This window comes from Rhamphochromis longiceps, linkage group LG14 (assembly GCF_057381845.1).
Source record: "Rhamphochromis longiceps isolate RC_006_pf linkage group LG14, R_longiceps_female_GT1.1, whole genome shotgun sequence".
Classification (NCBI taxonomy): Eukaryota; Metazoa; Chordata; class Actinopteri; order Cichliformes; family Cichlidae; genus Rhamphochromis; species Rhamphochromis longiceps.
The window spans coordinates 35,653,057-35,674,439 of NC_140570.1; the positions used below are offsets into that span (position 1 = coordinate 35,653,057).

Sequence of the window (21,383 nt, forward strand, 5' to 3'; positions counted from 1 at the left end):
CTCCATATGATATGCACTCATATTTGAATATTTTCCCATTAACACGTTAAATCTGTTTTGCTGTTGTTTCTTGTCAGGATTTGCAGATGTAATCAAAATATGCAAGATTTAGATGCATGTCTGTAGACACACAGACACGACATCCTTTCTCAGTGTGCACTTTTTGAAATTAGTGTGTGCATGAAGGACTGCCTGTTTGCTTGATTTTACATCAGTGCTAAAGTGCTTTGGAGACACTAGTTTATCTCCTCTTACCAGTATCTCCTGTGGAAGAGGTATTGGTGGGCTATCACATCATCACATCAGTTAGTAGATCTATAAACTGGTAAAGAAAAAAAAGTAGAAGAGAAAGCAAAGACAAAATCCAGGCAAATATATTTTTGCCTGTTGGTGGTAGCTAGCTGGTGTCTGTCTCTCTCCTGTCATGGGCAGCAGTTCTTCTGTTTATCTCATAATGTAAAGACAGTCCTAAATGTCTGAATGAATCTGACTCATAAAAATCCTTTTTGTTCGTGCTGTTCTGTTTTTAGTAATCTTAACCAGCGGATAATCCAGTGATAATTAAGTTAATAAAAGTGTTTATGCTTCTACCTTTAGGTGCTGGATGTCTTGCGCTCTCTTTGTGTGTGTAACGGTGTAGCTGTGAGGTCCAACCAGAACCTCATCACTGAAAATCTACTTCCAGGTCGTGACCTCTTGCTACAGACCAGCATTGTAAACTATGTCACCAGGTACTTGAACTACTGTTGTTTTCAAAATCTGAATCAGGGAAACTTCATTAATCCCAGAGGGAAACTGAGTTATCATAGCAGCATAAATACAACAGACAACAAAGGAATAGCATAAAAAGAAGTGTAGAAATAGAGATACAATTAGATAAATATAAATATAAAAGGACACAAGTATTAACACTAATGTTTCTGGGATATTGCAGAAATTAAAGGTGCACAAGTGTCCAAATATACATTGTTTTGCAATATTTCCACGTTGTTAGTTTTTAGTTATTTCCCCTTGTTGTCTATAAAAGTTAATGCTAATGTACTTTCTCCTCTGTACTCAGTGTAAGGCCCAACATCTTCTTGGGTACATGTGAGGGGTCAACACAGTATAAGAAGTGGTACTATGAGGTGATGGTAGACCATGTGGAAGCCTTTGTGACAGCACAGGCGAGTCACCTGCGGGTAGGCTGGGCTTTGACTGAAGGTTATAGCCCCTATCCTGGAGGAGGAGAAGGCTGGGGTGGTAATGGTGTGGGAGATGACCTCTACTCATATGGCTTTGATGGACTGCATCTGTGGTCAGGTAAGATTTCCTTAAATTCTTTAAAAGAAGATTTACAATCTCTTGTAACCAATACAACCTCTTTACTACCTGCTCTACTGTTCAGGTACTGTGGCCCGCCAGGTGGCTTCGCCCAGTGCACATACACTGGCTGCCGATGATGTTGTAAGCTGCTGTCTGGATCTCAGTGTGCCCAGTATCTCCTTCCGTATTAATGGCCACCCAGTTCAGGGAATGTTTGAAAACTTTAATGTTGATGGCCTCTTCTTTCCTGTTATTAGCTTTTCTGCTGGGGTCAAGTAAGTTTAACATACAAATAAAGCGTAATCCTCTGTTTCACTATTTACTTGTATTTTGTTGATTAATGTAACTGATAAACAGTAAATTCATGTGATACATGTTGATGCAATGCAATTATGCAAGCAGAAGCTAATTTAATGGTTTTTCATGAGTTTGTCACCTTTTAAATTGTAATTTAATTTCAATTATTGGACTATTGGTGTAATAATATACAATGGGGAAGTAACAAAAGAATTATTATTGCATTATATTTCAGAATTTCTCCAGTTTTATATTTTTAATAATTATTATTTTTCTTTTATTTCTTTAGATTATTGTCTAATCTCCCAAATAATAGCTTTAAAATCTTCAGAGTCCTGTCACTTAAAAGCTCTTACAGGATTTGTCTGTAATAAATCTTTAGAGTGCTGAGATGGGGCTTATGCATCATTGACTGATGAGTACAAGAAGGGAAACAGGCTCAGGAACTGGCACAGAAATAAAATCATTTTTTTCTGTATTATGAGTTTTCTAAAGATCAATGAACCATTGTCATAAAGGAGTTTAGTAGTATATAAACCTCTGTCGTATAGATAAAGACTTGGACTCACTTGGTTTTTGTCTCCTTAGGGCTCGGTTCCTCCTCGGTGGTCGCCATGGGGACTTTAAATTCATGCCCCCGCCTGGTTATGCGCCATGCTACGAGGCTTTGTTGCCTAGAGAGAGGATGCGTATTGAACATATCAAGGAGTACAAGCATGACTTTAATGGTGTGCGCAATCTTCTGGGTCCTACTCTGTCCCTCACTCACACATCTTTCACCCCCTGCCCTGTGGACACAATTCAGGTAAAATCCCCTCAGCTAAAATCAGTATTCGATGTCTTTGTTTCTTTTCGTTTTCTGACTTTCCTTTAATTTATAGATTGTCTTGCCACCCCACTTGGAACGTATCCGAGAAAAACTGGCAGAGAATATTCACGAACTCTGGGCTATCACTCGTATTGAGCAGGGCTGGACCTATGGGATTGTGAGTATGGTGTCAGCACTGCAGAACAGATGCAACTATACGAGATTAGTGGTTTGACAACATCAGCTTTAAGTGGTTTGGAGCTTTTAACTGTTAAAAGTTAATATGACTGTTAGAAATGCTTCAAAATGCTTTACACAAGCAAAAAAAAGCATGAACTAACATATACATATATAAATTTACACACATTTATAAACTGTGGGTAAAAAAACTATGATTTTTCCCTCCAGTTTAGGGATGACAACAAGAAACTCCACCCCTGTCTGGTGGACTTCCAAAGTCTGCCTGACCCAGAGAAGAACTACAATCTGCAGATGTCTGCTGAGACGCTCAAGTGAGTAGCAGGTTAGATTTGAGAGATTTAAAGGTCAGAGGAAAACGCTTATGTCCCATTATTGGTGAACTTGTGTCTTTACTTTATTATCCCGCAGGACTCTCCTAGCACTGGGTTGCCATGTTGGTATGGGTGATGAGAAAGCGGAGGAGAATCTAAAGAAAATCAAGCTTCCCAAGACGTATGAAAACAAAAGATATTTCTTATTGTTTCGTCATAATTTTATACTTTAACTATGCAGATCTAAATGTAACCATATCTTTCTGTTAGCTATGTGATGAGCAACGGATACAAGCCTGCCCCGCTTGATCTCAGCCATGTCAAGCTGACACCAAACCAGAATCAGCTTGTAGAAAAACTGGCAGAAAATGGGCATAATGTTTGGGCGAGGGACCGAGTACGGCAAGGATGGACCTACAGCATTGTCCAGGTGATGATTTCCCAATCCTTAGTGGATCTTTTATTTATTGGTGGATTGTCTGTCTTAAAGTACACAATCAATCACTTACAATCACATGCATTGTATATTTTTTTCTTTTCTATATAAAGCTGCATTTTTTACACTTTTCAGGACATTGTTAATAAGCGTAACCCTCGTCTGGTACCTTACAACCTGCTGGATGAGAGAACTAAGAAAACCAACCGAGACAGCGTTAACAACGCTGTCCGTACACTCATTGGCTATGGCTACAACATTGAGCCTCCAGATCAGGAGAGCAGTAAGTAATCTTTCCTCATGTGTTCGCTAATTAAATGCACAGTATCTTTTTTACACCACCTTTTTTGTCTTTCTTATTCTTATCTGTCATGTTTTCCCTCTTTCACTGCAGCTGGCCATGGCCTTGAGAACACCCGTGGGGACAAGGTGCGAATCTTCAGGGCAGAGAAGTCGTATGCTGTCACCCAAGGAAAGTGGTACTTTGAGTTTGAGGCAGTCTCAACAGGGGAGATGAGAGTGGGCTGGGCACGTCCTAATGTCCACTCTGACACTGAACTGGGAGCAGATGAATTGGCCTACGTCTTTAATGGCAATAAGGTTAGTCACTAGGGTAACATTAAAAATCGAATTTAGACTCGTTAACTTGGTCTATAAAAAATTATATTGTGTAAATGTTTTCTAAATCATTCACATCTTTTTGAATGGGTGACGTGGATCTCAAACTATTAGAAATATTGAATTTTGAGGAGGGAAGTTCTTTAAGTTGTAGGAATAGAAAATATCACACTGTCTTTATTATTTTTGTATAGCTAGGAGAAGGTTGAGGTTTCGTAAACCTGAGGCAAGATGTATTAGTCAGTAGCTAAAAAAGGTTACTGTAGCACACTGTAGCTGGTGGAAATGATGTCTCTGTTTTTGTGGAAATAGGTAATATTTTATTTGTTGTAACCTCTTCCAGGCCCAGCGATGGCATATTGGCAATGAACCATTTGGCCGCCAGTGGCAGTCTGGTGATGTCGTTGGCTGTATGATAGACCTGACTGAGATGAACATCATGTTCACACTCAATGGAGAAATGTTGATCAGTGACTCAGGCTCAGAGATGGCTTTCAAAGATATTGAAATTGGGGATGGTGAGAACTGTTTTTTTTATAGAACCAGCATTAGCACCAATAACTAAAAGTTACTGGTGCCAGTTTGCATTATAAGCAGCAGCTTGAAAAAACTATTAACTAATTCCTTCCCTTTCATGCTACCCATCAGGTTTTATTCCAGTGTGTACCCTGGGTCTATCTCAGGTTGGAAGGATTAATCTTGGTCAAGATGTCAGCAGCCTGCGCTATTTTGCCATTTGTGGCCTGCAGGAAGGATTTGAACCTTTTGCCATCAATATGAAGCGAGACATCACCATGTGGTTCAGTAAAAGTTTGCCCCAGTTTGGGCCTGTGCCTGCTGATCACAACCATATTGAGGTAACTATTCAGAGACATGTGTAAAGTTTAATAAAGTTAGAACTTCAAAATGAGTGATTTCTGTATTTTTGTCTCCTAGGTCTCCCGTGTTGACGGGACCGTGGACAGCGCCCCCTGTCTGAAGCTGACGCACAAGACGTTTGGGTCGCAGAATGCCAACACTGATATGATGTTCCTTAGACTCAGCATGCCTGTGCAGTTCCATGAGACCTTTAAGATCCCGGCAGGTACCACCCCTCTCACCCGTGCCCTTACTATACCTGAGGAGGAAGTCGCAGTGGTAGAACCTGACTCAGAGTTTGAAGTTTTGAAAAAGTCTGCCAGTCGCAAGGAGCAGGAAGAGGACAAGAAGGACCCCTCTGTGCCTAAGGAGATCTCCGTGGAAAATGAGAAGGACACAATGTCAGAAAAGGGAAAGAAAAAAGGGTACGTTTGTCAGTTTGTCACTGCAAAATAATGAAACTCTTCTGGACTGTTATGGTTGCTGGTTTAATATAAATTAAACAGAACAATCTCAATCACCTTCTGTTTTATTATATTTATTTGTTTTGTTTGATTTTACGAATATTTGTGCTACATACCAATAACTGAAGTTGTGATATTTGGCTTGTTCTTTTAGAATGAAATCCACTGGAACTGTAAAGCAGTTAGAAGCCTTTAAAAAACACTAATTCCAAATGTTATTTATCTTCCGTGGACAACAGATTTTTCTCCAAAGCCAAGAAGGCAGCCATGACACCTCTTGCCCCTCCTCCTGCTCCTCCAACGGTGCCACGTTTGGTGGAAGACGTGGTCCCTGATGACAGAGATGATCCTGAGATCATCCAAAATACCACCACTGTGAGATTCACGTTATTATTTGCTACAGTTACACATATTATTACCTGAGATTTTGTCAATTTGAATGATGGCTTTAAGTTTTCATGTAATCTGTAGATAATAAAATAATATGATTTCTTCTTTTTTCCCCCGTCTTTAGTATTACTACTCTGTGAGGATCTTTGCTGGGCAGGAGCCGTCTGGTGTTTGGGTTGGCTGGGTCACTCCTGATTACCACATGTATGATCAAAACTTTGACCTCTCCAAGGTCCGCAGTGTCACTGTCACAGTGGGAGATGACAGAGGCAACATACATGACAGGTTAGTTTTTTTCGTGCATAAATTTTTATTATTGCTGGCCAATCATTGAGGAAAACTTATAAATATATTTTTTATGTATTATTTATTTAATCTTAATCTAATGACATTTAGGCTAGATTTGTTTATTTAAATGCTGTGGAAGTAAAGACAAACAACACAAAGAAATTACAAATTAAATATGCCTTCATATTAATTTGGCATTGCACCTAAATGAATCAAGCTTATTTCCAGCTCCATATTTTTGTTCTGGGACTTCATTAGAGCAGCTTTATATGCTTTACAGTGAAAAAAAAATTATGGATCTTACTTACTTTGAGATGCAGCCTCTCAGTTCATTATCTGTTTAAGCTCGTGTCTATTTAAGACCCCCTCATGCTAATTGCCCACTTTTCCTCGCCTGGCTGCTGCAAAAAGTCAATTTCTTATTCAAAGGAGCTTGCAAAGAAAAGCGTCTGGACTTCTTTAAGTTGCTTGAAGACATTTCACCTCTCATCCGAGAAGCTTCTTCAGTTCTAAGGTCAAATGGTGGAGAGTCCCAGATATAAACCTAGTGGGAGTTTCCCCCCACAGAGGGACAAAAGGACCCCCTGATGATCCTCTAATCGCCTGAGCCAAGGTGTGAAACTGAAGGACAGACGCAACAACATTGTCATCCCCTATGTAGCCGGTGTATCAGAAAAACTCAGGAGGGTTTTCTCCAAGCATGACATCCCGGTGCATTTCAGACCCAGCAACACGCTCAGACAAAAACTGGTTCACCCGAAAGACAAAACGCCAAAACACAGACTTAACAATGTGGTGTATGCTGTACAGTGTAGCGAGGAATGCCCAGACCTCTACATTGGAGAAACCAAACAGCCACTTCACAAGCGCATGGCACAACATAGAAGAGCCACCTCCACAGGACAAGACTCAGCAGTCCATCTGCATCTTAAGGATAAAGGACACTCTTTCGAGGATGCCAATGTTCACATTTTGGACGGAGAGGACAGATGGTTTGAAAGAGGAGTGAAAGAAGCCATCTATGTCCACTGTGAGCGACCATCTTTGAACAGAGGCGGTGGTTTACGACACCAACTCTCTGCCATCTATAATCCAGTTTTGAGATCCCTTCCCAGACGCCTTAACGCCCACTCACATCCTGGGCCAGCTGACCTCAGGAATTCGCATGATAAGGTGGGGCCAGGTTTCACAATGAACTCACCCGAAACTCTGGCTGATTGGGACCCACACCCATTTTCACACCTTGGCTCAGGCGATTAGAGGATCATCAGGGGGTCCTTTTGTCCCTCTGTGGGGGGAAACTCCCACTAGGTTTATATCTGGGACTCTCCACCATTTGACCTTAGAACTGAAGAAGCTTCACGGATGAGAGGTGAAACGTCTTCAAGCAACTTAAAGAAGTCCAGACACTTTTCTTTGCAAGCTCCTTTGACTACGATGACCTGGATGACTGAGAACCTTCACAGACAATTTCTTATTCTTAAAAAACTCATATTTTGTAGAAAATACAATCATCAGGTTACTTTTACATATGCTGAACTCATTATTTGAAGCTCTATTCATATTCACAGTGTATGACAGAAAATAAAATAAAGAAAATACAATTCAAAGTTAGTTAGGGTTCTATTTTGCTTACATCTACTTCTTTTTTTTGGTTTGTTAGTTACTGTAAAGAATTTGGATCAGCTGCAGTATTTCAATTGAGACAGATGAGTTTAACTGGAGTGAGTTTCATTACAGCCGTGTTTCTTGCTCATTCTTTGCAGCATGAAGCACAGTAATTGTTACATGGTGTGGGGAGGGGACCTGGTCAGCAATCAACAGACCCGCTTTAGCCAGGAGGACATGGTGATTGGCTGCCTTGTTGATCTGGCAACAGGTCTAATGACTTTTACGGCAAATGGAAAGGAGATTAATACTTTCTACCAGGTAAGGGAAAGTCAAATAGATTTATCTGTGTTTTTTATTCTTTGCTTTAAATGTATCCTGATGAGCTATGTGACAACGCTATGTTCTGTCAGGTGGAGCCGAACACCAAACTCTTCCCTGCAGTTTTCGTTCAGCCGTTCAGTCAGAACATGGTGCAGCTAGAGTTGGGCAAACTCAAGGTCAGATGGAACGGTTTTCACTCTCTTTTGCAGCTGCCTTTTCTTAAAGTGTCACCAATTTAGAAATGTATGGTAATGTAAGTCAGACCCACGTTGGTGGTCTTTGGGAGTGGAGCACGGTCCAATCTTGCATTGCAATTCTCCTACTTATCTCTTTTAATATTGGACCAGATGTTGTCCATCATTTATTAATGATGATGTTTGGTGTTTTTAATAAAATGAACCACTATTTTTTTTACCTGTACCTTCACATCTGAATTTCTGTATTTTTCAAATCTAGTTGAATTTATTTTTTCCTTCAAATGACAGTAAGCTCACCTCTACTGTATCTCTCATATCAGAACATCATGCCTATCTCAGCTGCGATGTTCCACAGTGAACGTAACAATCCAGTCCCTCAGTGCCCCCCGAGGCTGGATGTCCAGATGCTGACTCCAGTTATCTGGAGTCGTATGCCAAATCACTTCCTCAAACCAGAGACGGGCAAAGTAAATGAGCGGTTAGGCTGGATGGTGGAGTGTGTTGAACCTCTCATCATGATGGCACTGCACATCCCAGAGGAGAACAGGTCAGAAACAGAATGTCGATGCAGAAAACTCTTAAGTTTAGAGTTTTCATATAGCATTTATGACATTCCTGCTATAAATAATTGAGATAGCAGCAGATCAGCAATCCCTACATCTTTTAACTTTATCATTGCAAATGTCAGTTACTTGTTATACCCGATGTATTTAGAGATGTCAGAGGAAGAAGCTATTTTCTTTTTTCCGCATTAAGAGAGCTGAAAACCAAAAAATACATTTTTTTTATCATGAGAGTGTGATTTAAGAAAGGGAAGGTAAATATATAGAGCGATTAACATATAGTTATTACAAAAGATTTGTCATGATCATATAATGCATACAATGCAATGAAGTTGACTTTTTTTTTCCACAGATGTATTGATATCCTGGAGCTGTCAGAGCGTCAGGATCTGATGAAGTTCCACTATCATACACTCATGCTCTACTGTGCTGTGTGCGCACTTGGGAACAACCGAGTGGCTCATGCATTATGCAGTCATGTGGATGAATCCCAGCTTTTCTATGCTATTGAGAACACCTACCTACCTGGACCTCTTCGCAGTGGCTTCTATGATCTGCTTATCAGCATTCATCTGGAATCAGCAAAACGGGCACGCTTGGGAACCAACAGGGAATTCATTGTTCCCATGACCGAAGAGACCCTCAGCATCAAGCTCTATCCTGATGCAATAAAAGCCCACTCCTTACCTGGTGTTGGTCTCACTACCTGCTTACGGCCAAAGCTGCATTTCTCATCCATCAACTTTGTTGGCACAGACCCTGATTTGTACACCATTAGTCCTGTCTTTCCTCTACAGGTAAGAAACAGGAGACAAGGTGCATTAAACCAAAAATCTTAAATGTTTTCTGCCTTTACTTACTTGTTATTTTGCTTCTGTAGGAGCTGAAAACAAAGGCGATTAACATGTTACGAGAGGCTGTGCTGGATGGTAGCCAGGCCATGCGGGATCCAGTAGGAGGCAGTGTAGAGTTCCACTTTGTCCCAATCTTGAAGCTAATCAGTACACTGCTTATTATGGGCATCTTCAATGATGATGACACCAAGCACATTCTCAAGATGATCGATCCCAATGTTTTCAGTGGAAAGGAAGGGGAGGAAGCTGAAGAGGGTGGAGCTGCTGAAGGAGAAATTGAGGAAAAGAAGGAGGAGGAATCGGAAGAAGCAGCCGAAGACGAGCTTGAGGATGAAGGGGTTGGGGATGAGGAAGAGGAGGAGCTAAAAGAGCTGGAGAAACGAGAGGGTGGGGAGGAAGAGGCTGAGCCCAAGGAAGAAGGAGAAGAGGAGGAAAAGGACAAAGAAGAGGCTAAGAGAGGAAAGGTAGATGGAGAGAAAGCAGAGGAAGAGAAGGAGTCAGAGGCAGTGGAAGCAGAAGCACAGGAGGAAGACGAGGGTCTGGAGGAAGGACTGCTACAGATGACGCTGCCAGAGTCTGTCAAACTGCAGGTCATTGTGATGTTTAAACTATGACTGCTTTACAGTTTCACAACTGATGTGGATAATTGTGTCAGAGGATCTCATATCATAAATTGTTTTGTTTTTTTAAATTATTAGCATTAGAACTTATGTTCCTGTCTCACCTTGCTCTTTCAGATGTGCACACTCCTGCAGTACTTCTGCGATTGCGAGCTGAGACACAGGGTGGAAGCCATTGTAGCATTCTCAGACCAGTTTGTCCATGATGTTAAGAGCAATCAACGTGTCCGTTACAACCAGCTAATGAGAGCCTTCACCATGTCAGCTGCTGAGACTGCACGCAAGACCCGGGAGTTCCGCTCGCCTCCACAGGACCAGGTAATAACTAATATTATCACACTAAACAAATGTCTCATAGGCTCCAGGTTTGAATTAATTTAGATGGTATTTCTTAGTTGATATTCATCTTTGAAAAGTAAAAACTTACACTGAGAACAGTGTAACTTAACAGTTTATCATCAGATCTAAGGATTTAAAGATTAATTATAATGATTAAGTACAAACCATGTACTTGATGACTTAATTATTAGTTCTTGAGATCTGATGATAAACTGTTAAGTTTCCCATATGCTGTTCAGACGACAACAAAACGAACCATATTTATAGCAAAAGACACACAAAATATCCTGATATAGCTGCTATAATGTGCTCTCTGTTAAGGTTCTTATGCTAACGAACTTCAAACACTTGGAGGATGAAGATTCTCCAGTTCCCGAGGACGTGCGGGAAACACTGGCAGAATTCCACAATGACCTCTTGCTTCACTGTGGTGAGCATTTTTGTGTAATTATGAATTTCTTCAGGTGTGAAAAGCTGTTTATGGGTGTTTAATGCTGTTGTCACATTTTTACCATAGGTATACATATTGAGGAGGAACCAGAGGAGGAGGAGGTGGACACTTCACTGAGGGGCAGACTTGTTAGTCTGGTAGACAAGGTTAAAAGCCTCCGTAAGAAGAAGGAGGAGGAGGAAAAGCCAGAGGTGGAGGAAGAAGCAAAACCCAGTAAGATTAACACTTAGATTACCTGTGAAACAGTTGAAGGACCCGATCTGCATTTTCTTTTTAGCTTTAGGGTAAGAGTTAAATTGAGTTTATAACACGCTCTTCCTTCATTTCACCCAGGCACCCTTCAGGAGCTGATCTCCCACACCATGATCCACTGGGCTCAGGAGTCTTTTGTTCAGAACCCTGAGCTGGTGCGACTGATGTTCAGCCTTCTACACCGACTGTACGACGGTCTTGGCGAGCTGATCCGAGCACTGCCCAAAGCATATGCCATCAATGCCGTGTCCGTTCAGGACACCATGGAACTACTTGAGTGTTTGGGACAGATCCGATCACTGCTCATCGTCCAGATGGGTCCTGAAGAGGAGCGGCTTATGATCCAGAGCATTGGGTTAGTGTGGGGGATAAATAGTGTATACTTTGGAATTTAGAGTTAGTTTGTTACATTTTGAGTTATAATAATAGAACATGTGATGTTATTTTATTAAGTAATGTAACACTGATGTATGGCTTCTGTTTTTTTTTTTCAGAAATATCATGAATAACAAGGTGTTCTACCAACACCCCAATCTGATGAGAGCTCTGGGTATGCATGAGACTGTGATGGAAGTGATGGTCAACGTGTTAGGTGGAGGAGGAGATTCGAAGGTAACTGTGATTTCTTCAAGCCTTTCACTTTCCAGGCCTGCAATTTATAACACAGCACACATCAGACATTATGCATCTGAGAAAAATGTTTGTTTTTTTCTTGCCCAGGAGATTCGATTCCCCCAAATGGTGACCAGCTGCTGTCGTTTCCTGTGTTACTTCTGCCGTATCAGCCGACAGAACCAGCGTTCTATGTTTGACCATCTGAGCTACCTGTTGCAGAACAGCGGTATCGGCTTGGGTGAGTCCCCTGTTACACTGTTTACTGTACTCTGTGTATGGCTTATTATGGACAGATTTTATTTTTAAATCTTTTTTATTTTGAATAATCATGAAACAATTATAATAAAATTTAATTCACTGAAGCATGCAGGTAAGACGTTTCTAAATGAGTTTTAATGTGCTGGGATCTTTATACCAGGTGATGAATGAATAAACTCACTGATTATATCCCTATGTAGGCATGCGTGGATCCACACCCCTGGATGTGGCTGCAGCCTCCTGTATTGACAATAACGAGCTGGCCTTGGCTTTACAAGAGCAGGAACTGGAAATGGTTAGAGAGAAATTTTTTTTTTAAAAAAGGCTATAGTGGAACTGTTATCTGATAATCTCTCCTTTTGGTACTCACACGAGGTAGGTGGTGACATACTTGGCAGGCTGTGGACTGCAGATGTGTCCAATGCTCTTGTCTAAGGGCTACCCTGACATTGGCTGGAATCCTTGTGGCGGCGAGAGATACCTGGATTTCCTCCGCTTTGCTGTCTTCGTTAATGGTTGGCTTTGATTATTTTATAATGATGAGATTTGTAAGTAGTCGCCACTAATATTTACCTCCTCCTACAACCTACTCCCCTTAGGAGAAAGCGTGGAAGAGAATGCCACCGTTGTGGTGCGTCTGCTCATCCGTCGCCCTGAGTGCTTTGGCCCAGCCCTGAGAGGAGAGGGTGGTAATGGCCTGCTGGCTGCAATGGAGGAGGCCATCAAGATATCAGAGGATCCGGCAAGAGATGGGCCCACTGTTAAGAAAGACAGGCGCTTCATGTAAGGGCTGGCGCAGTGGCAGTGAATTCGATTTTTGTTGACAAAATAACACCAACTAACAGCTTAGACAAATCACTGTGTAGTTTCACAGCAGCACAACAAATTTTCTTATAGAAAATAACATTATCTGGATTGGCAGGTTTGGTGGTGAGGAACAGCACGAGGAGAACCGTGTGCATCTGGGAAATGCCATCATGTCCTTTTACTCGGCTCTCATTGATCTGCTGGGTCGCTGTGCCCCAGAGATGCATGTAAGTAGAGCAGCTTTTAACATATTTCTATCCCTCAAACCTCCAGGAAGAGTGGATCTGTGGGTGTTTGATTTGTAGGAGTTAGTTTCATATAGCACAGTTTATTTATTTTTTTTATTTGTAGCTGATCCAAGCGGGTAAGGGTGAAGCTCTAAGAATCAGGGCCATCCTGAGGTCTCTGGTGCCTATAGAGGACCTGGTTGGAGTAATCAGCTTACCTGTGCAGATTCCAGCATATGGAAAAGGTTGGATAAAAAGTTATGCTGATACAGGGATGTTTTGTAATAATTTAAAAAATGTGGCGCCCTACTTCATAAGGTTTTTTTTCCTATCTAACCACAGATGGCCAGATTATTGAGCCCAAGATGTCTGCCAGTTTTGTGCCAGACCACAAGGCCTCCATGGTGCTCTTCCTCGACAGAGTGTACGGTATTGATAACCAGGACTTCCTGCTTCATGTGCTTGAGGTTGGCTTCTTGCCTGACATGAGAGCTGCAGCTTCTCTGGATACGGTGAGAAAAAAAAGGCACAGACCTAACAGATAAAATTTCCTTCTGTAAATTCTAGATTTCAGTACAAAGTCTGCATATTGATGTAATTTGCTATAGATTCCCTTTGATATAGTTAATGTATCCGTCTGTCTTTAAGGTAATGCAGTGAGTCTAAGCAGTTTTTTGTCTTCTCTGATTTTAGGCGGCATTCAGCACAACTGAAATGGCCTTGGCTCTGAACCGCTACCTCTGTTCGGCTGTACTGCCTCTTCTTACAAAGTGTGCGCCATTGTTTGCTGGAACAGACCACCGGGCCATCATGATCGACTCCATGCTCCACACAATTTATCGCCTGTCTCGTGGCCGAGCCCTTACCAAGGCTCAGAGGGATGTTATAGAGGAGTGTCTCATGTCCCTCTGCAAGTCAGTATTTAAAAAAACCCTCTCTGTATAGCAAATGCTAAATAAGCAAGCTGAATAACTCCAAAAAGGAAGCCTTTATTTTCTATTTGTTTAACCTTTATTCAGCCTGGGGAGGTTTTCGAGACATTATCTCTTTTACAAGAAAGATCTAATGATAACGGCAAATTCACAACAAATTACAAACTTTGAAGTGAATGATGAAACGTGCCTTTTCAAACAGTTTTAAACTTACGGTGATATCCACAGATACCTTCGACCCTCTATGCTGCAGCATTTGCTTAGACGGCTGGTGTTTGACGTACCCATCCTCAATGAATATGCAAAGATGCCTCTCAAGGTGAGTCTTCTGTATAACAGCGTTCTGTTTGTTTGTTTATATAATCAAATTTTTATATCACATATGAATTGAATTGCTTCAGCTGCTGACCAATCACTATGAGCGCTGTTGGAAGTACTACTGCTTGCCAAATGGATGGGCGAATTTTGGGGTGACTTCTGAGGAGGAGCTGCATCTTTCTCGAAAACTCTTTTGGGGAATCTTCGAATCGTTGGCACACAAGGTGGGAGATGTTGTTAACCTTCCATAAGTGCACATCGTTTAAGTTAAGGAATTACTAACTTGGCTTCTCTAATATGAATTTAAATTCTAGAAATTTGATGCAGAGCTCTTCAAGATTGCCATGCCCTGCCTCTGTGCTATAGCTGGAGCCATCCCCCCTGACTATGTGGATGCCAGCTACTCCTCTCACACTGAGAAAAAGGCCTCTGTGGATGCTGAAGGCAACTTTGATCCAAAACCAGTAGAGACCACCAAGTGAGAACTGAAAGAAAGACTGTTTGATGTTATTTTAGTGCATTATTGCTTTTGGAAGAGAGTCAACGTGTACCTTGTCAGTGATGGATAGTTATAATTACATATTTGAACAGATTTTTTAAAGATTGTTTCCAGTTTCAGTTGTATTTGTCATATGCAAGCTAGCACAGGGTCTATGGAATGCTGGGACTGCCATAATGAATGAATGAATGAATGAATGAATTAATTAAATACACCATTAAATAATTAATTAAATGTGTCAATAATTGAAAAGAATTCATTAAAATGGGAAATAATTGATTAAATAAATATTTAATTAAATTTTATATATTAATTATTTATTTATTTACAATTGTAATCAATTATTGCCACAATTAATTAATTTTTTAATGGTGTATTTAATTAATTCATTATGTCAGTCCTGGCACTCCATAAGGGTCAACATTGCAATAAAATGTATTTGACGAGCAGCAGACAGTCACACAGCAGTTTAAAAAAAAAAAATATATATATATATATAGTGATCGTGAGAGAGAATATATATATATATATATATATATATATATATATATATATATATATATATATATATATATATATATATATATATATAAAAACTGTAGGACAGCTTCTGAGTGCATCCTGTGGAGTGTGGTGTGTGCGTTTAAGTGTTGCTCAAATCTTCAAGTGCAGTTATGAATGTAACTGAAAAGGAAGATATAAACATCTTACATGAAACTACACTGTAATTTCTATAAAGTCATAGTGGCATTCTGAAGTTAAGTTTAGATATTAGATTATTTGAGTAACAGTAAATATGACTAAATTTTCAGCACTATCATCCCAGAGAGACTGGATCCTTTCATCAACAAGTATGCAGAACACACTCATGATAAATGGGCTTTTGAAAAGGTCAGTAATAAGGGAATAATGTAAGCAATAATGTTTTTTAAAGTATTATTTGTAATAATTGCTTAAATCATTTTTCAGATTCAGAACAACTGGACGTATGGAGAGGTGCTAGATGAGAATGCTAAGACTCACCCGATGCTCCGGCCATACAAAACATTCTCTGAAAAGGTAATGATTTTTCACTTGTTTTAGTCTGAAGCTTGAAATTCTGAACACTTAATCATATCTAACCTTTTGTAGTGTCCCTGTGTTCCATTAAATATGAGGATGCCAGATCTTCTTAATTAGTATTCATTACCCATGGACCTTTTGACTATTTTTGCATGATTATTGTTATGGGCATTCATAGTATAGCTTAGTTGTTAATTGTAAAGCCCTCTACCTCCTTCTCTCAGGACAAGGAGATTTATCGTTGGCCCATTAAAGAATCCGTCAAAGCTATGCTAGCATGGGAGTGGACCATAGAGAAAGCAAGGGATGGAGAAGGAGAAGTCGAGAAAAAGGCCGCCGCCACCACCGCCACGCGCAAAATCTCTCAAACTGCTCAGGTAAAAGTCCATATAGGAATGCAAGGTTTTTACATAAGTGTAAAAACAGAACATTTGTGGATCATGCAAAATGAATTTTCTCTTGGCCTAATTAAATTGGGGAAACAATGGAGTTTCTCTTTTACTGAAAAACTTCACATGGACACTGTTACACACAAGATCTTTTTTTAAATTGTCTTCAGGCCACTTATGATCCGAGTCACGGATACAGCCCTCAGCCAGTAGACATCTCAGGAATGGCCCTCTCCAGAGAGCTGCAAGTATGTCTCTTCTGGTCAGATTTTCCCCAGCATTTATAGGTCACACAAGTTGCTCACATACCTTTAAAGAACTAGGTAGAATAATTATTTATTTTCTTTCCACATAGTCTATGGCTGAACAGCTAGCAGAAAACTATCACAACACCTGGGGCAGGAAGAAGAAGTTGGAGCTACAGTCCAAAGGCAAGAGTAGTTTTTATTACAGTAAACTGGGAGTTTTCTTTTTAATGATATGTTGATTTAAAAAATGACTTGTGCCCTTGCTAGGTGGTGGTACTCATCCTTTGCTCGTGCCTTATGACACATTGACGGCTAAGGAGAAGGCCAGAGACAGGGAGAAAGCCCAGGACCTGCTCAAGTTCCTCCAGCTTAATGGATATGCTGTGACGAGGTAAGCTGGAGCTCTCAGAGTTTAAGATTAGAGCTATCCATTTTTCTCTTTCAACTCCTTCCATATTTCCTCCATCTTTTTTTCCACTCCTAGAGGTCTAAAGGATATGGAACAGGACATCTCCTCCATTGAAAAGCGTTTTGCTTATGGCTTCCTTCAGAAGCTTCTTAAATGGATGGACATTGCCCAGGAATTCATCGCTCATCTTGGTACTGTGATTGAACACACATAGATTTTTATACTTATACTGTGTGCACTGCTGTTTAGACCAGAAATAAAGTCAGAAGTGGTTTAATTATTATTTTTATTTTTTCTAACAGAGGCTGTAGTTAGCAGCGGTAGAGTGGAAAAGTCACCACACGAACAAGAAATCAAATTCTTTGCCAAGGTGAGCTTCTTTATTCGTCGTACTTTTTTTCAGATGTCAGAGGGTGATAGTTGTAACAGAATCCTGTGCTGAAGTTGTAGGGACTGAAAAAACTGCCACAATTTGTGTTTTTGAGAAACACCTTTTATTCTGTAGCTTTACTAAGCAGATACTATTTATAATTGGATATTTTATGCTGGGTTATTTTTTATAGATCCTCTTGCCGCTGGTAAATCAGTACTTCAAGAACCACTGCCTGTACTTTCTCTCCACTCCTGCCAAAGTATTGGGCAGTGGAGGTCATTCCTCAAATAAAGAGAAGGAGATGATTGCGAGGTATGTGTCATAAAACCATATTTTAAAAAAAATCAATCTTACCTTGAATTATGTGTCCTGAAAAAATTGGCATTTCCTTTCCCTTTAGGACAGTGTGATAGTATCTGTCCTCTCCTTCCATGTCCCTCCATCTTTCTCCTGTTGTGTGATATCCATGATCTCCTTTACTTTCCTTTTGCTTTATGTGTACTTCAAACATTTTTCCTGCCTTGTTTCCCCTTACTATACTCCCTTCCTCTCTCCCTTCCTCTTTTCTCCTCCTACCTCAGTATCTTCTGTAAGTTGGCTGCTTTGGTGAGGCACAGAGTATCTCTTTTTGGTAAGGAAATTGCATGATGTCATGCCCTGTCACCATCTCTGTATTTGTTTTCCTGTGTAATTTCTCTTTATTACAGCGTTTTATTTTTTTGCTTCTTCCTCCTCCCTACCTTTACTTTACATACTAATCAAACTAATAAATCATCGTCACCTCCTCCTAACTTACCAGTTCTTCTCTTCTCTGTCTTTAGCTCAGCTTTTGCTTGGCTTTAATGTTTGCTGTAGTTTGTCTTTGATTTAAAAGGTATCCACAAAGTTAGCATGAATGTCTGTGACGGCGTCAGATATCCACTGGTACTGTACTGCAGCTTTGTCGTGTCTTATCATCCTGGCTTATATGAGACAATGAATGCTTTGTTGTCATTTTACTCCCCTTCACCACCATATGTCTTAAGTAGACTGTCATTGTTACATGGCCAGTGGACAGGTGAGCTTGTCTCACCAGCACAATATGATCTTCCACTTTAAACGTGCCTAAATAAAACTCTGTGATGGTGGCATTGCACTTAAGAAACTGTTTTTAACAACTTTTTATGCTCTTTTCTTAAATAATAATTATTGTTGTTTCAGCTATGTATTTAACATTTGTGATTCAGAAGATTCAGACTTTACCGTTGTAGTGTAATTGTGAGTTTGCTCAATATTTCCCAACAAACTGTATACCAGGTTTAGAGCTAATTGTGGCATTTGCAATAATTTGGGCTCTTGTAGAGCTGAAGGATAGCACTGACAATGCACCTTTTTTGTTATGTTTTCAGGAACGGATGCCCCTGCAGTGGTAAACTGCCTGCACATTCTCTCACGATCACTGGATGCCAGGTAGATCACAATATACCCATAAAACATCCCTATTGCTCCTCAAGCAAAGAGAAAATGGAAACAAACTGTCTGAGATTTTTAGAAAAACGTTTTCTCTGTGTATTCTTTAAGGACTGTTATGAAATCAGGCCCTGAGATTGTGAAAGCCGGCCTGCGTCAGTTCTTTGAGAGCGCTGCGGATGACATTGAGAAGATGGTTGAAAATCTGAAACTGGGCAAGGTGTCCAGTCGAAACCAGGTCAGAGAGGGTTTTCTCTTCTTTTTGCTCACTAAACAAATGTGTTCATGTTTTTCTTGTGAACTGAAATCTGTATTTGTGTGTTGTTTACAGGTTAAGGGTGTAGCACAGAATATCAACTACACCACCACTGCCCTGCTGCCAGTCCTCACTTCACTGTTTGACCACATTGCCCAACACCAGTTTGGTGATGATGTCATGAGTAAGTAGAATGCTTTTGTCCTTTAAATGAACCATTAATGACTTGTTACTCTGGACCAACTCAGAGCTAATGAAGTCTCTTCTCGACATTCTCAGTGGACGACTTGCAGATATCCTGCTATCGTCTAATGTGCAGCATCTACTCTTTGGGCACTGTGAAGACTCCACATGTGGAGAAGTGAGTAGAGACATGGTCTAAAAAAAAGCCTGGAACTAGTTTTACTTTTTTCATTATATATCAGATATCATAACAAGAAACATTTATTTTTCTTTATGCGCATGTATTCTTTCAAAGGTTGATTTTGCATGTGTTATTTCATACAGACATCTTATGAGTATGCATGTTTTTCCTTCCTTTGCAGACAGCGACCAGCTCTTGGCGAGTGTTTGGCCCACTTGGCAGCTGCTATGCCGGTAGCCTTTCTTGAACCAGTGCTAAATGAATTCAACTCATTTTCTGTTTACACGACCAAGACTCCTAGAGAGAGAGCAAGTGAGTTCTTTTACCTTTATGATTCATTTTACATGCTTCAAACTATTAGATAGTGTTCATGCTGAGTTATTTTTCATGTCCGTGATTTCACTCGTCTTTTCTCTCCCCGCTTAGTTCTTGGTCTTCCCAATCAAGTAGAAGAGCTGTGTCCTGACATCCCAGAACTGGAGATTCTGATGAAAGAGATCCATGACCTGGCTGAGTCTGGAGCTCGCTACACAGAAATGCCCCATGTGATTGAGATCACCTTGCCCATGCTGTGCAACTATCTCCCGCGCTGGTGGGAGAGAGGCCCAGAGAACTTCCCCGAGCAGGACGGCCAGCTCTGCACCGCTGTCACCTCCGAGCAACTCAACCAGCTGCTGGGTAGCATCATGAAGATTGTGGTTAACAACCTGGGTATAGATGAAGCCTCTTGGATGAAAAGATTAGCAGGTTAGTGACCAGAGGATTTACAATAAGCCAAAATAATGTCACGTGACACACAGCTATAGTATTGCAGCATATCATAATGTGTAAACAGCTACATTTTCACATGTTACACAACTATTATTTGGAGATGACTGGCAAATGTTTTGTGCCTTGTCCAGTGTTCGCTCAGCCCATTGTCAGCAGGGCTAAACCAGAGATGCTTAAATCCCACTTTATCCCAACCATGGAAAAGCTGAAGAAGCGTGCAGCAAAGGTGGTGGCAGAGGAGGATCATCTGCGCATGGAGGGCAAAACAGAGGTGGACAGCGAAAACGGGACCATTCGAGATGAGTTTGCTGTACTCTGTCGGGACTTGTACGCTCTCTACCCTTTGCTCATTCGCTACGTGGACAACAACAGGTAGCTGAGATTAGCAGCACCTTTATATGAAACACATTTCTGCTTCAGTTTTCTTTTTTTTATTGAAATTAGAAATTTAGGGGAGCATAATATGACGCTTTTTTGTCTTGCAATGAGGCACAATGTTGTTATTGAGGCAGAGGGATGGAACCAGGGAACTAAACCTACAAGAAATAATAAATTCAAAATCTGAACAGTAGAACAGGAAACTCCACAGGAACAATAATTCAAGGTTTTAAAAGAAAGCTCCACTTTCATTTCACCCTTTTTTTTGCTGGTCATGATTCACGTTTAAGAACTATCTATTGCTGCCTGTGTCTGTAGGGCAAGTTGGCTGACTTGTCCAGACCCAGATGCAGAGGAGCTTTTCAGGATGGTGGGAGAGGTCTTCATTTTCTGGTCCAAATCCCACGTAAGTCTTCTGTTTTCTGACATCATATATGTATGCATTTATTCCGTCTCTCGTTTAGCATCTTTATTGTGTTATATATTGCAGAACTTCAAGAGGGAGGAGCAGAACTTCGTGGTGATGAATGAGATCAACAACATGTCCTTCCTGACTGCTGACAGTAAGAGCAAGATGAGCAAGGTACTATCTGAGAGCAAAGGAAATGTAAAAGTAAAACATTGCCTGTTCTCTAGAGGTTTGATTCACCTACTTCCATATCTTGAGTCATAACACATTAAGAAACTAAACTCTAATAATTAATGTTTCACTAACACCACCCATTACAAGCAGAGAAAAGTAACAGGAAGCCCTTCTTGGTGTTTTCTCAGCTGTTATTTCATTGTTTTTCTTTAAGCTGCTGTAGCTTTATGATTATTCTGTAAGTGTTCATTTCAGTCATTT

General features: G+C 40.5%; 1 protein-coding gene across 7 annotated transcripts in view; it reads left to right on the forward strand.

Annotated features, from left to right (window-relative positions):
• ryr1b (ryanodine receptor 1b (skeletal)) overlaps nucleotides 1-21,383 on the forward strand; it is a 63,891-nt gene that overhangs the window by 20,892 nt on the left and 21,616 nt on the right. For all 7 annotated transcript variants that reach the window (XM_085429356.1, XM_085429358.1, XM_085429359.1 and 4 more), the window contains exons 17-71: nucleotides 598-731; nucleotides 1,061-1,302; nucleotides 1,388-1,580; nucleotides 2,191-2,407; nucleotides 2,484-2,588; nucleotides 2,819-2,922; nucleotides 3,020-3,103; nucleotides 3,193-3,352; nucleotides 3,494-3,641; nucleotides 3,753-3,958; nucleotides 4,320-4,494; nucleotides 4,625-4,833; nucleotides 4,913-5,259; nucleotides 5,538-5,673; nucleotides 5,813-5,973; nucleotides 7,743-7,905; nucleotides 7,998-8,084; nucleotides 8,426-8,652; nucleotides 9,021-9,465; nucleotides 9,549-10,112; nucleotides 10,260-10,460; nucleotides 10,803-10,911; nucleotides 10,999-11,145; nucleotides 11,266-11,539; nucleotides 11,679-11,796; nucleotides 11,905-12,037; nucleotides 12,258-12,352; nucleotides 12,437-12,572; nucleotides 12,657-12,840; nucleotides 12,980-13,091; nucleotides 13,216-13,336; nucleotides 13,434-13,603; nucleotides 13,785-14,005; nucleotides 14,252-14,342; nucleotides 14,425-14,565; nucleotides 14,656-14,819; nucleotides 15,653-15,731; nucleotides 15,810-15,899; nucleotides 16,127-16,279; nucleotides 16,462-16,539; nucleotides 16,647-16,722; nucleotides 16,807-16,930; nucleotides 17,024-17,139; nucleotides 17,251-17,318; nucleotides 17,512-17,633; nucleotides 17,903-17,952; nucleotides 18,710-18,770; nucleotides 18,882-19,008; nucleotides 19,102-19,210; nucleotides 19,306-19,387; nucleotides 19,572-19,702; nucleotides 19,817-20,137; nucleotides 20,293-20,533; nucleotides 20,858-20,945; nucleotides 21,030-21,122. In XM_085429356.1, the coding sequence (XP_085285482.1) occupies nucleotides 598-731; nucleotides 1,061-1,302; nucleotides 1,388-1,580; nucleotides 2,191-2,407; nucleotides 2,484-2,588; nucleotides 2,819-2,922; nucleotides 3,020-3,103; nucleotides 3,193-3,352; nucleotides 3,494-3,641; nucleotides 3,753-3,958; nucleotides 4,320-4,494; nucleotides 4,625-4,833; nucleotides 4,913-5,259; nucleotides 5,538-5,673; nucleotides 5,813-5,973; nucleotides 7,743-7,905; nucleotides 7,998-8,084; nucleotides 8,426-8,652; nucleotides 9,021-9,465; nucleotides 9,549-10,112; nucleotides 10,260-10,460; nucleotides 10,803-10,911; nucleotides 10,999-11,145; nucleotides 11,266-11,539; nucleotides 11,679-11,796; nucleotides 11,905-12,037; nucleotides 12,258-12,352; nucleotides 12,437-12,572; nucleotides 12,657-12,840; nucleotides 12,980-13,091; nucleotides 13,216-13,336; nucleotides 13,434-13,603; nucleotides 13,785-14,005; nucleotides 14,252-14,342; nucleotides 14,425-14,565; nucleotides 14,656-14,819; nucleotides 15,653-15,731; nucleotides 15,810-15,899; nucleotides 16,127-16,279; nucleotides 16,462-16,539; nucleotides 16,647-16,722; nucleotides 16,807-16,930; nucleotides 17,024-17,139; nucleotides 17,251-17,318; nucleotides 17,512-17,633; nucleotides 17,903-17,952; nucleotides 18,710-18,770; nucleotides 18,882-19,008; nucleotides 19,102-19,210; nucleotides 19,306-19,387; nucleotides 19,572-19,702; nucleotides 19,817-20,137; nucleotides 20,293-20,533; nucleotides 20,858-20,945; nucleotides 21,030-21,122 (8,733 nt within the window). The remainder of the gene's footprint in view (nucleotides 1-597; nucleotides 732-1,060; nucleotides 1,303-1,387; nucleotides 1,581-2,190; nucleotides 2,408-2,483; nucleotides 2,589-2,818; nucleotides 2,923-3,019; nucleotides 3,104-3,192; nucleotides 3,353-3,493; nucleotides 3,642-3,752; nucleotides 3,959-4,319; nucleotides 4,495-4,624; nucleotides 4,834-4,912; nucleotides 5,260-5,537; nucleotides 5,674-5,812; nucleotides 5,974-7,742; nucleotides 7,906-7,997; nucleotides 8,085-8,425; nucleotides 8,653-9,020; nucleotides 9,466-9,548; nucleotides 10,113-10,259; nucleotides 10,461-10,802; nucleotides 10,912-10,998; nucleotides 11,146-11,265; nucleotides 11,540-11,678; nucleotides 11,797-11,904; nucleotides 12,038-12,257; nucleotides 12,353-12,436; nucleotides 12,573-12,656; nucleotides 12,841-12,979; nucleotides 13,092-13,215; nucleotides 13,337-13,433; nucleotides 13,604-13,784; nucleotides 14,006-14,251; nucleotides 14,343-14,424; nucleotides 14,566-14,655; nucleotides 14,820-15,652; nucleotides 15,732-15,809; nucleotides 15,900-16,126; nucleotides 16,280-16,461; nucleotides 16,540-16,646; nucleotides 16,723-16,806; nucleotides 16,931-17,023; nucleotides 17,140-17,250; nucleotides 17,319-17,511; nucleotides 17,634-17,902; nucleotides 17,953-18,709; nucleotides 18,771-18,881; nucleotides 19,009-19,101; nucleotides 19,211-19,305; nucleotides 19,388-19,571; nucleotides 19,703-19,816; nucleotides 20,138-20,292; nucleotides 20,534-20,857; nucleotides 20,946-21,029; nucleotides 21,123-21,383) is intronic.